The sequence below is a fragment of the Salmo trutta genome, chromosome 31 (assembly GCF_901001165.1).
Source record: "Salmo trutta chromosome 31, fSalTru1.1, whole genome shotgun sequence".
NCBI lineage: Eukaryota > Metazoa > Chordata > Actinopteri > Salmoniformes > Salmonidae > Salmo > Salmo trutta.
Window position 1 is genome coordinate 4,716,369 of NC_042987.1, and position 14,087 is coordinate 4,730,455.

The 14,087-nt window shown below is 43.7% G+C and overlaps 1 protein-coding gene across 1 annotated transcript; it reads right to left on the reverse strand.

The window, feature by feature from the left end:
• Positions 1-11,753: 11,753 nt before the first annotated feature.
• Positions 11,754-13,464, reverse strand: LOC115169234 (class E basic helix-loop-helix protein 23-like). Its single transcript, XM_029724706.1, has one exon. The coding sequence runs from the start codon at positions 13,140-13,142 to the stop codon at positions 12,462-12,464; it is 681 nt and encodes a 226-aa protein (XP_029580566.1). The 5' UTR covers positions 13,143-13,464; the 3' UTR covers positions 11,754-12,461.
• Positions 13,465-14,087: the final 623 nt, after the last annotated feature.

A 14,087-nucleotide genomic window follows, 5' to 3' on the forward strand; every position in this document is an offset into this window, starting at 1 on the left:
TGCGCTGACACAAATGACTGATGATTGGTTGAAAGAATTTGATAATAATAAGATTGTGGGAGTTGTACAGTTAGATTTCAGTGCAGCCTTTGATATTATTGACCATAACCTGTTGTTGAGAAAACATACTACAGTTCAAAAGTTTGGGGTCACTTAGAAATGTTCTTGTTTTTGAAAGAAACACATTTTTGTCCATTAAAAGAACATCAAATTGATCAGAAATACATTGTAGACATTGTTAATGTTGGAAATGACTATTGTAGCTGAAAACGGTAGAATTTTAATGGAATATCTACATAGGCATACAGAGGTCCATTATCAGCAACCATCACTCCTGTGTTGCAATGGCACATTGTGTTAGCTAATCCAAGTTTATCATTTTAAAAGGCTAATTGACCATTAGAAAACCCTTTTGCAATTATGTTAGCACAGCTGAAAACTGTTGTTCTGATAAAGAAGCAATAAAAAAACAGACCTTTTTTAGACTAGTTGAGTATCTGGAGCATCAGCATTTGTGGGTTCGATTACAGGCTCAACATGGCTAGAAACAAAGTACTTTCTTCTGAAATGTACCACTCCATTCTTGTCCTGAGAAATGATGGCTATTCCATGAAATTGCCAAGAAACTGAAGATCTCGTACAGCGCTGTGTACTACATCCTTCACAGAACAGGTCTTTCTAATCTGGCTCTAACCAGATTAGAAAGAGTGGGAGGAGTGGGAGGCCCCGGTGCACAACTGAGCAAGAGGACAAGTATATTAGAGTGTCTAGTTTGAGAAACAGATGCCTCACAAGTCCTCAACTGGCAGCTTCATTAAATAGTACCTGCAAAACACCAGTCTCAACGTCAACAGTGAAGAGGCGACTCCAGGATACTGGCCTTCTAGGCAGAGTTCCTCTGTCCAGTGTCTGTGTTCTTTTGCCCATCTTAATCTTTTATTTCTATTGGCCAGTCTAAGATATGGCTTTTTCTTTGCAACTCTGCCTAGAAGGCCAGCATCCCGGAGTCACCTCTTCACTGTTGAAACAAGACAAACTGGCAACAGAGACAGAAAACACAGGTATAAATACCCAGAGGATACGTGGGGAAGATGGGCGACACCTGGAGGGGGTGGAGACAAGCACAAGGACAGGTGAAACAAATCAGGGCATGAAAAGAACAGAGCCACAAGTCTTGCTCTTCATTTTAATTAGAGGGTTAACATTAATACTATGCATGCCAGTCTCTGACTGACTGCATCACTTCTTGTTTTCATAAGAAACAATGTGTTGGAAATTCCAAGTTGTTTGCATAGTCAATTTACACACAGCACTGACACACACACTGACCCCACCAGGCATGCCACCTTTTCACAGTCCCCAGGTCCAGAACAAATTCAAGGAATTGTACAGAACCATTAGTGCATGGAACTCACTTCCATCTTATGTAGTGCAAGAAAACAGCAATTCTGGTTTCAAAAAACAAATAAAGCAACACCTCACGGCACAACGCCTCTCCCCCATGTGACCTACTTATTGTGTGTATTTTCTGACATGTATGTGGAACTGATAGATGCACACACACACACACACACACACACACACACACACACACACACACACACACACACACACACACACACACACACACACACACATTAATGTCTTTAAATATATGTAAATTGTAAAGTCTTTTGTCGATAATGTCTTTTTAGATATGTGTCGGACCCCAATAAGACTAGCTGTTGCCATTGGCGTCGGTTAATGGGGATCCTAATAAATCATTTCAAGTAAAAACAGCAAATGCAGCCAACAAATATATTGAGTCACAAGCTTGATGTAGTTAAAACTTCTTCAGGATCGGTGGGTCCCCTGCGGGACGGTTGAGATAACTTAGGCTAATGTGATTAACATGAGGTTGTAAGTAACAAGAACATTTCCCAGAACATAGACATACCTGATATTGGTAGAAAGCTTAAATTCTTGTTAATCTAACTGCACTGTCCCATTTACAGTAGCTATTACAGTGAAATAATACTATGCTATTGTTTAACGAGAGTGCACGGTTTTGAACAGGAAAAGTTATAAATAAGCAAATTAGGCACATTTGGGCAGTCTTGATACAACATTTTAACAGAAATGCAATGGTTCATTGGATCAGTCTAAAACTTTGCGCATACATGGCTGCCATCTAGTGGCCAAAATCTAAATTGCAACTGGGCTGGAATAATACATTATGGCATTTCTCTTGCATTTCAAAGATGATGGTACCATTATCTTTTACCTGATCTAATGTGTTATATTATCCTACATTCCTTTCACATTTCCACAAACGTCAGTGTTTCCTTTCAAATGGTACCAAGAGTATGCATATCCTTGCTTCAGGGCCTGAGTTACAGGCAGTTAAATTTGGGTATGTCATTTTAGGCGAAAATTGAAAAAAAGGAGCTGATTCTAATATATCTATTTCATATGTAATTCATGTTCTAACCTGCACATGGCTATGATTGATTGATTCATTGATTAATTATTAGAGAATTATTAGCAAATGAAATCACATACAATTGAATGTACTTTACATTAAATATCAATACACCCTTGTGTGTGTGTGTGTGTGTGTGTGTGTGTGTGTGTGTGTGTGTGTGTGTGTGTGTGTGTGTGTGTGTGTGTGTGTGTGTGTGTGTATGAAAGCGCCACCCATTAGTCTCCCAGTCAAGGGCTAGCCAATTCGATCACAGGGGTGTGTGTGTGTGTGTGTGTGTGCGTGTGTGTGTGTGTGTGTGTGTGTCATTTGCTGTCTTACAGTGCCCTCCATTTTGTCTTCTTTTGGCTCCATGCTCCAAAAGTTGAAATCAAACAATGAGTATGAGGTTAAAGTGCACACTATCAGCTTAATTTAATAGTATTTTCATCCATATAGGGTGAACTATTTAGAAATGACAGCACTTTTTGTACATAGTCCCCCCATTTCTAAAAACCAACAGTATTCTGACAAACTAACTTCTGTGTATTAAAGTAGTAAAAAGTTAAATAGCTCCTCTTCCAGCTATGACATATAGGCTAGCTATCAGCTATTAGGATACTTTGCCCCCATTCATAACAAAAATTGCACAATTCCTCAAAAACAAAGCAGAAGTGATTGTTTTTCTGTTATTTCCTACTAGAGACAAACAGCCAATCACAGCAATAACGGTGTTACAGATTAGACAGGAAAGGATTGCCTCTGTATTATTATCCTCTTATTTGCATTCTATGACAAATCATAACAAGGAAGTGGAGATGAGGCTTATCCAGAGCATTAGCTGGAGTGGCATTAACTTGCGTTAGCTGTTAGCTTAGCTAGTGTACTGTACTGTAATTCACTATAGCCTATACTTTAGTACTGCAGGACGACTACTTCTGATATCCCTTCCTTAAAAAGGGGGTTCTCTCTCTTTTCTTCTCTCTCTCTCACTCTCTCTCTTCTAATCTCTTTCTCGCTCTCTCCCTGCTTCTGCTGTGGTCATACAGTAAGACAAATTCTCCATTGCGGGTGTCCTCGAGAAACCTCAATCTTCTATATTGAAATATTTCAAAGGAATTATCCCCCGCACAAAACTCGCTAAACCCTCTCTTACTCCTGCTAATCCTTCAAAGTCGCTTTGATATCACCTGATACTCAGTTGGACAGTGTCAATGCTATCAACAAGTGAAACCCAAATAATGTAAGTAGGCCCCCACTGTGATGATTAAAATGGGATCCCTCCCTCCCTCCCTCTCTCCTCCTCTGTGTATCTAAAACTAGCCTCTCCCTCCCTGTCCCTCTCTCCTCCGCTCTTCTCTTATTCTACAATCAAACATTAGCCATTCAGTCCACTTCTTTGGATTAAGAACTACTTGCTTCATAATAATAAAATAATAGCATAATACTATTTATACACCAAAAGACTTTAGACTTGCATGTACTGAGACAGAAAAGGGGACAATAGCAATGGTGAGATAGAAACACAACAACTGTTGATGTTGGTCTAGAGGTGACATGGGATCATGTCAAACACTTCACAGAATGGGAATAGATGATTCAGCAATGATTTGTTGTGATCTCAACCAAAGGTGTTTGGTTTTTGCAGCAATACGTAGCTATCGTTACCAATATCATCAATAAGAGATCAAACCTTGTTCCAAATAAACCAAATCACCCTGTCCTATATTTTCTTGGATTGATTGATTTGTTTATTGCCTGTTGAAAAGATTGATTGGTTGATTGATTGATTGACTGATTGTGACCTGCTACTGGTTTAACAGTGACAGTGAGCTTCATGTCACCAGCAGTGTTGGCCCCTGTAATTGGTCATGCAAAGAAAAACCCAGAGATTTAGAGACAGTGCCCCTCAAGTCCACCATTTTCCTGCATGGCTCCAGATACAGAGCAGTGCAGGCCTAAACAGATTAGCACAATGGGATGAAGAGCCCATAAGAAACTTTAGTAACTGTAGCTCTGTGGTAGAGGACATTAAGCAGTGGTGTCTGAGTGGTGGAAGTTGCTAGCAGATTGTGTCAAGCCTACCGTACACCTCCAACACACTCTTCTCTCAAGCCTGCTTTTCCTGTAAACCCATGTCCTTCAAACCTCTCAAGTGACCTTGGGTTTGTGAGCTTCAAGGAAAAACTCTTCGATAACAAATCAGAATTCAATTGCAGTGGATGGCTGCAAGGACAGTCATCATATCAATCAAAACATAATATACAGTAGGCAGTTACTTCACCAAAAAATATCCTCGTTGCAAAGCCGTCTAACGTGAAAAGCCTTCTTGTGTCCTCCTCATACACAGCACAATAAATATGTGTGTGTGTGTGTGTGTGTGTGTGTGTGTGTGTGTGTGTGTGTGTGTGTGTGTGTGTGTGTGTGTGTGTGTGTGTGTGTGTGTGCATATTTGCGTGTCTGTGAGTGCATATGCCTGTACGTGGGTGTGCGTGTCCACACGTTTGTGCATTTGTCTGTGCGTGTGTGTGTGTGTGTGTGTGTGTGTGTGTGTTTGTGTGAGTCTGGGAGAGCAATTGGAGCATTGAAGTGACATGAAGAGTTATTTGGGTCGTAATGAAGCTGCTTAATGAAATCAGTGCCCTTGAAAGTTCTTCATCAATTTTAGTCCCCCAACTCCCTGTCCCCTCTCTCTGCTCCATTCCAGCCTGTCAGCTAATCCATGTGCACGTCGCAATATTAATTAAACACAGCGGTTCCTGAAGTACTTAAGTGAATCGCTATTATTGATAATGAGCAGGTTTAAAGGAGTCACATGCCTCCAAAATGACTTTTTAAACCAGCCTTATTAAGCAGAAAATGAGACCCAAATCAGCCTACAAGCTCCTCATTAAAAGCCACTGATCCTTGACCGTGCGCATGTTCCACTGCTTTTAATTGGGGGAGCGCGAGACGGGGAAACGCCCTTAATCTTGCCTTTCATTTGGATGACTGTCGCATCCCCCCATCCGCACCCCCCTGTCCAACTCACAACCAAGACCCAGCCACTGGACTCTGTCTGAAAAATCTTTATCCTTTAACACCATGTTTTATAACACACATAGCTACAAATTAAGAGGAAAGTAAATGAGAACGAAAAACACCAAACAGAGACTGAATTAGAAGCAGCTACAGTTAGACAGTGGTTGAGGACGACAATAAGATGCAGGATTGGCTGTGTGTGGGGCTTGGTATCACTAATAGAGGTTAATCTGTTCTATGTAGGCGTACTGAGTCCTACGCCTCACACACTCACACACACACACACACCACTAACACCCCCAACACACAGCTAACACTACTCCCCACGACCCCCTCCCCCCTTTCCCCCACACATCCAGTCCCAAATTCACAGTCAGGATGCGAGTGAAATGCATCTTTATTTCCAGTGCGCGTGTTTATGAGTTGCTGTGGAGAACTGGGCCGGCCCTGCCTGTCACTGTGTCTCCGCATGGAGGATTATGGATGGCCAATTACATCGCCTTTGGCATTAATTAATGAGGATAACGAGCTCCCCCACTCCCCCCAAAACCACGTCCCCCCTCAGCTGGTACCGAGCAGGGTGATGGGTGAGGTGCTCGTGTGTGTGTGTTCAGCTGGTACGGAGCAGGGAGCTAGACGTGGAGGGTGGAGGTGTAGGTGTGTGTGTGTTCAGCTGGTACCGAGCAGGGTGATGGGTGAGGTGCTCGTGTGTGTGTGTTCAGCTGGTACGGAGCAGGGAGCTAGACGTGGAGGGTGGAGGTGTAGGTGTGTGTGTCTGTGCCCCCATTTTCCTTCCATTTCCCCCCAAAGTTCCCCAGCAGTCAGTGGTGTGTCTGAGGACCATTACAGAGATTAGGCTGTGCCAAGGTAACGGATGCCCCCGTTTGTCAACTCACATCCTCTGTCAAGACCACAGTGGGAGGGAGGAAGAGAATGGCATCTATGAAAGAGGGAGGCAGGGATAGAGGGAAAGAGAAGGAGAGACTGGAAAATAATCAAATGGAAGGACGGTATTGAGGCAGCGAAAGGGGTCAGGGGGAGTGACAGAGAAATTAGATTTTAGGGTGATTAAGAATATCAATGTGTTCTCGCCGTTAGATATAGTAACATTGGTATAGGCAACTATCTTGAGATCAGCCCCAAGAGACAAAAGTACTGTATAATTCAAACAATACAATAGACAGAGACAAATTAGCTCCTCCATGTTCATGTTGTCCTGCAGTCTCCCCTCCCTGCTCCTCTCATCTCCCATCTTTCCAGTCCCACCCTAGCCCCAGCCCCGGCCCGTCTACACAGTCTGGGTTTACAATGCGTGGTGTCAGGTGCCTTGTGGCGATAAGCAAAACACTTTGCTTGACTGCCATGTTCTGAAGGTTTGCGGCCATATGAGCACATAGTCACCCCCCCACAAACTACATCCACCCTATCCCCGTCCGATGAGGGTAACGAATAGAAGACCCATACCCATCCCACCGCACTCGCAGCAACGTCGCCCCAAATCACATGGCTCCTCGGAACCAACTGACTCACCCGCTCATCGCTTCCGACAAGGCGAGGCTGGGAGGGACGAGAACCGTGACGTCATAGAGAAAATGAACACTGGGGGGTCCTTCCAGTGCCACCGTGGGCACAACAATACAGAGACATCAGCGCTTCCCTCTCTCGGTCTTACTCTTTTTTCTCTCTTCCTCTGTCTTTCTCTTTCTCTCTGCTGCCCTTCTTCACCACATACAGACAACCAGAATCAGACACATATATAAACACACGCGCCCCCCCCCCCAACACACACACACGTCCGGCCCACATACACACGTCCGGCCCTATTGTTTATGCAACCTTTTCACCCCATCCCCCACTTGATCCTGCCCAAACACCAGCTTCCAGTGTCAGTTGGCATCTAACAGAAAATGTTTGCCTCCCTGAGCAGATTTGAACAAAAACCTGCATAGCCTTTTAATCTAACGCACAGCCCACCCCCCCATCCCCAACCCCATTCCCTCAACAACCCTCGGCAGTGTTGTTTGTTTGTATTCCACATAGGTCTCCAGTATGTGTCTGTGTGCGCACGCACGTGTGTGTGTGTTTGTTTGTCCTCTATGTATACGAGTGTGATAAAGAGTGTCACAATGTGCATCAGACATGTAGGCTAGGCTCTGTAAGAGCTTAATTAGAGAAAGCAGCGCTGTCAGACGCATTAGAGAGAGGTTGGCACTTAAGGGCATATGTTTTTACTACTATACCATCGGGTTGTGGAAAAGCACAAAAACATACCTCAAAGCTCCTGGCCCTGCTAATGAAATCATTCCCTTCTGATCCCACTGAGAACAAACACAAATGTTTACAGACACCAGAGATGCAGCAGTACTGTGCACTAGATTGGACACAGTTGTGCAGGCAGGAGTGTGCTGGGATGTGTGTTGGTCTACATAACATCACTGTGGGCATATGTGTGCATTCCAAATGTGTGTGTGTGTGTGTGTGTGTGTGTGTGTGTGTGTGTGTGTGTGTGTGTGTGTGTGTGTGTGTGTGTGAGACCATGAGAGTCAGTATATGAGTAGGCTATGTAAATGTATCCAAACACAGATTAGGAGGTGGAGATTAAGACGTTTCATTGTAGGTCCATTATCATAAATACTGATAATATTTTGGTATACCACATGGTTAAACTAATAATCAGCAGTCTATAAACCAGTTAGGCCTCCGGTCTGACTGTCACACACCACATAAGGTCAAGAAGGCACCAACAGCCAGTTAGGCCTCCGGTCTGACTGTGTCACACCACATAAGGTCAAGAAGGCACCAACAGCCAGTTAGGCCTCCGGTCTGACTGTGTCACACCACATAAGGTCAAGAAGGCACCAACAGCCAGTTAGGCCTCCGGTCTGACTGTGTCACACACCACATAAGGTCAAGAAGGCACCAACAGCCAGTTAGGCCTCCGGTCTGACTGTGTCACACACCACATAAGGTCAAGAAGGCACCAACAGCCAGTTATGCCTCCGGTCTGACTGTGTCACACCACATAAGGTCAAGAAGGCACCAACAGCCAGTTAGGCCTCCGGTCTGACTGTGTCACACACCACATAAGGTCAAGAAGGCACCAACAGCCAGTTAGGCCTCCGGTCTGACTGTGTCACACACCACATAAGGTCAAGAAGGCACCAACAGCCAGTTAGGCCTCCGGTCTGACTGTGTCACACACCACATAAGGTCAAGAAGGCACCAACAGCCAGTTAGGCCTCCGGTCTGACTGTGTCACACCACATAAGGTCAAGAAGGCACCAACAGCCAGTTATGCCTCCGGTCTGACTGTGTCACACCACATAAGGTCAAGAAGGCACCAATAGGCCTATAGATGATATTATTATAATAAATAAATGTCACCTTGAAATCTACAAGCTATGGCTATATTGAAAGTTGTTTCCATGAACACATACTGTATCAAGTGATAAACCATGCAGTTGCCCAGACGTCCGTGCAAAAAGGCAACCGTCTCATCCAAGCCATTTAGCCAAAGTGGAGAGTGATTGAGTATGAGACCAAGGCTATGGCCTAGCATCAATGGCACCGTTTGTCACAACGCATCCCCGGTCCTCTGCCTGTCACGCGCAGCTGCTGAGGGAGTCATGTCATCAGAACGCCAATTTGAGATGCTGGGGTGGCATGCTGTTATGACGTCCATCTGAACTGTGAGAGAGTGACTGGGGCAATACCCTTAGCGACTGGCAGACAGACAGAGAGACGGAATGATTGAGTGACTAACGAGTAGGCTGATCTTATTCATATTATATGAAGTTCACTCCATCTTCTTGTTATGCATAGCCTGGTGTCCCACCTGGACACAGCTAAGGGATAGGCTGGTTTTACGCACAGACAGACTAGTGCATAAAAGGTGGCAAAGTGCAAAGTTATGCCTCACTCTGACTGAAAATCAGGTTTCTCACATTTCTTTCCCAGCCGAACATTTCTTTAGAGGTAGCCTATTGTGAAAAACAAATAGATATTGACATAAACTATGCCACTTAAACGTAGGCCTACATTGAGGACAGGTGTGGTTGTAGTTGTTTATAAAACGGGTGGGTCTAATTCTGAATGCTGATTGGTTAAAACCGCATTCTAGCCAGTGTCTATTCCACAAGTTACCACCTGCTAAATCTGACGTTAAAATGCCTATTTACTCTGTTCCATTTGACTGCGCAATCCACTGTCTCATCAGCCCAGCCAAGCAATTTATAAACTTGATCTCCACTATAAAAAGCATCTAGACATTATCTCACATTTCTTTTAGTCTATCATTCAGTTTTCAACAGCAGAGATTTGTATTAACATTGCTGTCTTGCATACAGCGTTTCTCAGCCAGTCGAAATCATGATTCAGCTGGCATCATTTTTATGGATATATACAAAAAAAATGTAAATTGAAAAAAGGTACAAGGAAACACAGATCATTTGCAGTCATTCCAGGTTCAGTTTGAAGTGATTATGTTACTGTAGCTGTGTTGTTGGCTAGCTCCTCTGAACAACAGTGTCCTGACAAGTGAGCATATTTTCTGTGCCAGGCGAAGTAGCGCCTCATCAGTTTATTGTTATGGATGTATCCAAATAAATGTCACTAGAAAACAGCTTAAACCAATGCAAATGCAGCTACTTTGCTGTTATTCTGGCTGCTCTTTTTTGACGTGACTGTAAGTTAGCCATAATTGGCTAGCTAGCAAGCAAGGGATACGATCGTTGCCAGCCAGTATGGTTATGGAACATTTAGAACGAACGACTAGGTTGCATCCATAGATACAGAACCAATAGAATGAACGACTGGGTCGCGTCCATAGATACAGAACCAATAGAACGAACGACTGGGACGCGTCCATAGATACAGAACCAATAGAATGAACGACTGGGACGCGTCCATAGATACAGAACCAATAGAACGAACGACTGGGACGCGTCCATAGATACAGAACCAATAGAACGAACGACTGGGACGCATCCATAGATACAGAACAACAAGACTGAACGACTGGGACACATACATAGATACAGAACAGCCAGACTGAACGACTGGGTCGTGTCTCTAGCAACCCTATGTTTGTGTCGAGACTATATCTTGTGGAAGGCTGAAATATAATGAGTAAATGAATCAAAATAAGTTTTTTAAGGAAAATATACCATTTTGGCACGGGCCATCACCCGTGCCAAAATATCCTCCAAACACCGGCTTCTCTGGCATTATCCCTTAAACATCCCATGAAACTGTGGTTCGAATAATAATTACTGAACTTAATCATAACACTGCCTAAATTAGAAACTCGTTGATATTGGTGAAAAAGGCATTACATTTATTTATTTTTAATTAGAATAAATATTTTAACAAAATGAAAGTAATCAATTTCGGAGGAGTTATTTATCAAGTTGATACGGAGTTTGGTGTTTAAGGGTTTTCTGTAAACCTAATTCATTTTTTACGGTACTGACGTTTTCCGTGCAGTGGCCTGCCCTGCGAATCAAAACTGCCCCGTTCATCGAATTAAGACGTCGAGGGAGACAGGAGCTGGAATCGTCTTAATATTACCGGACCGGGTTGGAGAAAGCTCGCGGAGGCCTTGCAATCACCCAAATACCGGGAGACAGGTCCTGGTTGCCGCGGGCGTCTCTTGCGCCCTTCCCTTCAGCGCCAGCGGGCCACACCAGCCAGAACCGGCTCGTTTACTGGGTTATAAATGTAGCTCTTCATGCCAAAGGGTGTCTAATGGGGGAGAAATAGAGCGGAGCACTGAACGATGTTTCAAACTCATTTCATAGGACCCATTCATTCTAGACATAGCGCAGAAATGAGTGATGGATTGGTTTGTCAGTGTCATCGAGTCTAGAAAGGCTATGAGTGAGATGAGGTGCTAATTGATGTGATTTTCATACGATCATTTTAGAAAGGCCTACACAGAAATTATATTAATAACAACTTGTGCATTTCCTAAATCGTTGTGAGATTATTTATGTTCCTCATTTGGAAATCAATCATTTTATTTCTGTTTTTGGTCGTATTGAATTCAGTCAATTCAACTAATTTTAGAGCGAGGGATGCCTAAAGTCAGACGTCTGTAAACTACAATCATTTTAACAAATTGTAGGCTTAAAACTGATGAATGTGTGACAAATTGGCAATTCTAATGCTAATGACAAAAATGATGAAATAAACTGTTAAGTTAAGTGAATGAATGTGTCATTTTTACTTTTGAGCATGATTTGAGCATGGTTAAGTTGTGTGGAATGAAGTTTAAGAAAAAAACCGAATCATATTCCAGCATAGATATAGGTTTTATTTATAAAGACATATAAACAATATATGAAATTCATGTTGCAACACAACCAAATTATTTTTCTGTAAAGGCTGTTGTTTTGAAAGCGAATAACATAACAGTACTTTGATCAAGTAGTTTTCCACAGTTGTACAATCATGTGAATTGTGCAATAACAAAACCAAAATCATCAATACATATTTTCCAAAAATATCCTACACTAGTGTTTCCTCACATGGCGTCTGGTAAAATGAGGGAAAGTGCATTCATAAACGACAGTGCTGCAAAAAAATCTCTTGGAAGTTGGAACGCAAATCTTGTCATCTCTCTCGTTATTTTCTGTTTCACGGAATGTTGCATAGTAGGTCTGTAGACTACACAAGAATACGAAATAGATCATTCAAAACTTTTGCAAGGGTGCCGTTTTTATAGCCACACATAACATGTCAACTGTCAATTAAAACATGGTCAGACACTGCCACAGCAATACAATTCCTTTACCTCCGAGGAGAGGACAGGGAAAGAGAAACACTTTTAAACAGCAATTTTCCAGCGCCAACCCTAATCTAGCCTTAGTAAACACCAGTGTTGTTTTTCTTTTTTAAATCTGGATGAAACATCGCAGCAGTTATTTAGTTTAGGATTTACGCATTAGACTTGGATACAAGTGGGTGAAGTTCAGGTATAGACTATACAAATAAAAAGTGATCAAGGCTTGTCGTTATGGTGCTTAAAGAGACTTGCAGGTGTCCCCGAGTATTTCTCCGCGCAGGTGGCGAGTGCCGAGCCCGTGAAGGGGTATACAGCAGCCTGTCCAAAGGGTGCAATGGGGGTAGGGATGGGCGAGGTGATGCTCTGTCCCTGGTTCAGATAAGCCACCAGCCGCCTCATTTCCTCCAGAGCCTGAGCCTGCATGAGGATGTAGTTCTTTGCTAGGAGGAGAGTGGCTATTTTGGAGAGTTTCCTCACTGACGGGCTGTGCGCATACGGGATCACAGAGCGGAGGCCGTCCAGTGCGTCGTTCAGGTCGTGCATCCGTCTCCTCTCGCGCGCATTGATGCTCAGGCGCAGAGACCGCTGCTCTTTGGGCTTCTTGGAAAGAGGACCCCCGTGTTTGTCATCGTCGAATGCGGAACCCCTCTTCCGGGGGTCCAGAGGGTCGAAACGGTCGTCATCGTCATCGCTGGTCTGCTCCCCGCCACTTTCGTTGGACTTGCCCGTCTGGCCGGAGAGGAAGTCGGCGGCCGGTGTGAGAGGATACCGCCCTCCAGGACTTCCAGTAATTTGGCCAGGTCCAAAACCGAAGGCGGACTGGCCGTATCGCTGCGTCAGGTCCAGTAAAGTGTCGTTGCTGATGGACTTCAGCAGATTCTCTTCCCCGGCATTCATTTTCTCTTCCACAATAAGGACTAATACAAAATGCAGTTCAGTCGAAACTTAATTTATCCTCTTTCTCCGTGTCGTTACTTTTTTGTGGAGAGGGTTCGCCCACTACTCGAGTCCTCAACACACTTTCTTTGTGGCTCTTCAGAACAGTTGCAGTGAATGGACTGTATTCAGCCCCACTTGACGTTCCCCCTGCGCGCATATACGTTTAAAACACTTTTGTAATTGTGTGTTTTGCGAAGCGACATTAAACGCACGTAAATGGTGGCCTGGCTGAGAGACTGGAGCGGTGGCCTCCTTGACGGGTCCTTGTGTGCTTCTTGCCCTCGCCCTGGGCAGACTGTGACTCGCTCTCCATCCCACTCACGCGTCAGTAGGAGCGCGAGGCCCGTTGGGATAATCTATCTGTCCAATCAGGGGGGCGTTTTAATTACTGTAGCGAAGAACGCTGGCATGATCCTAATTTCGACCAGAATAATGATAATTGCAAGACAAATTTACACAAATAGCTTTCGCCTATAATTTTGAGTTAGTCTATGTTTGACAATTGTGGTGGGCATCCTTTCGTTGTCCCCATAAAACACCCATATACCCAGAGTGAATACAATCCTTAGATGTTTGAAACTGCACTGTTAGGCTACTTTAGGCAGGCTGCAAACAGGCTATGACTGTAACACTTTCTTGTTGTTTTGACAGTAATAGGCTATACTGTAAAACTAACACTAAAGTACTGTATTAATTATTTACAGTAGATTGCAATAAAGAGCAATGCACTCTGGATGATTTTAGACCTAAACACTAAATCATACCCTAAATTCCAAAGAAATGTTGATTTAACATTACATTACTGTAACCGCACAGCATTGTGGGAATGGCAACTGGCAACGTTTTCAAACCATTCTGTTTGACAGGATTGAGAGACATTAAGGATTACAGCAATGCACTGTA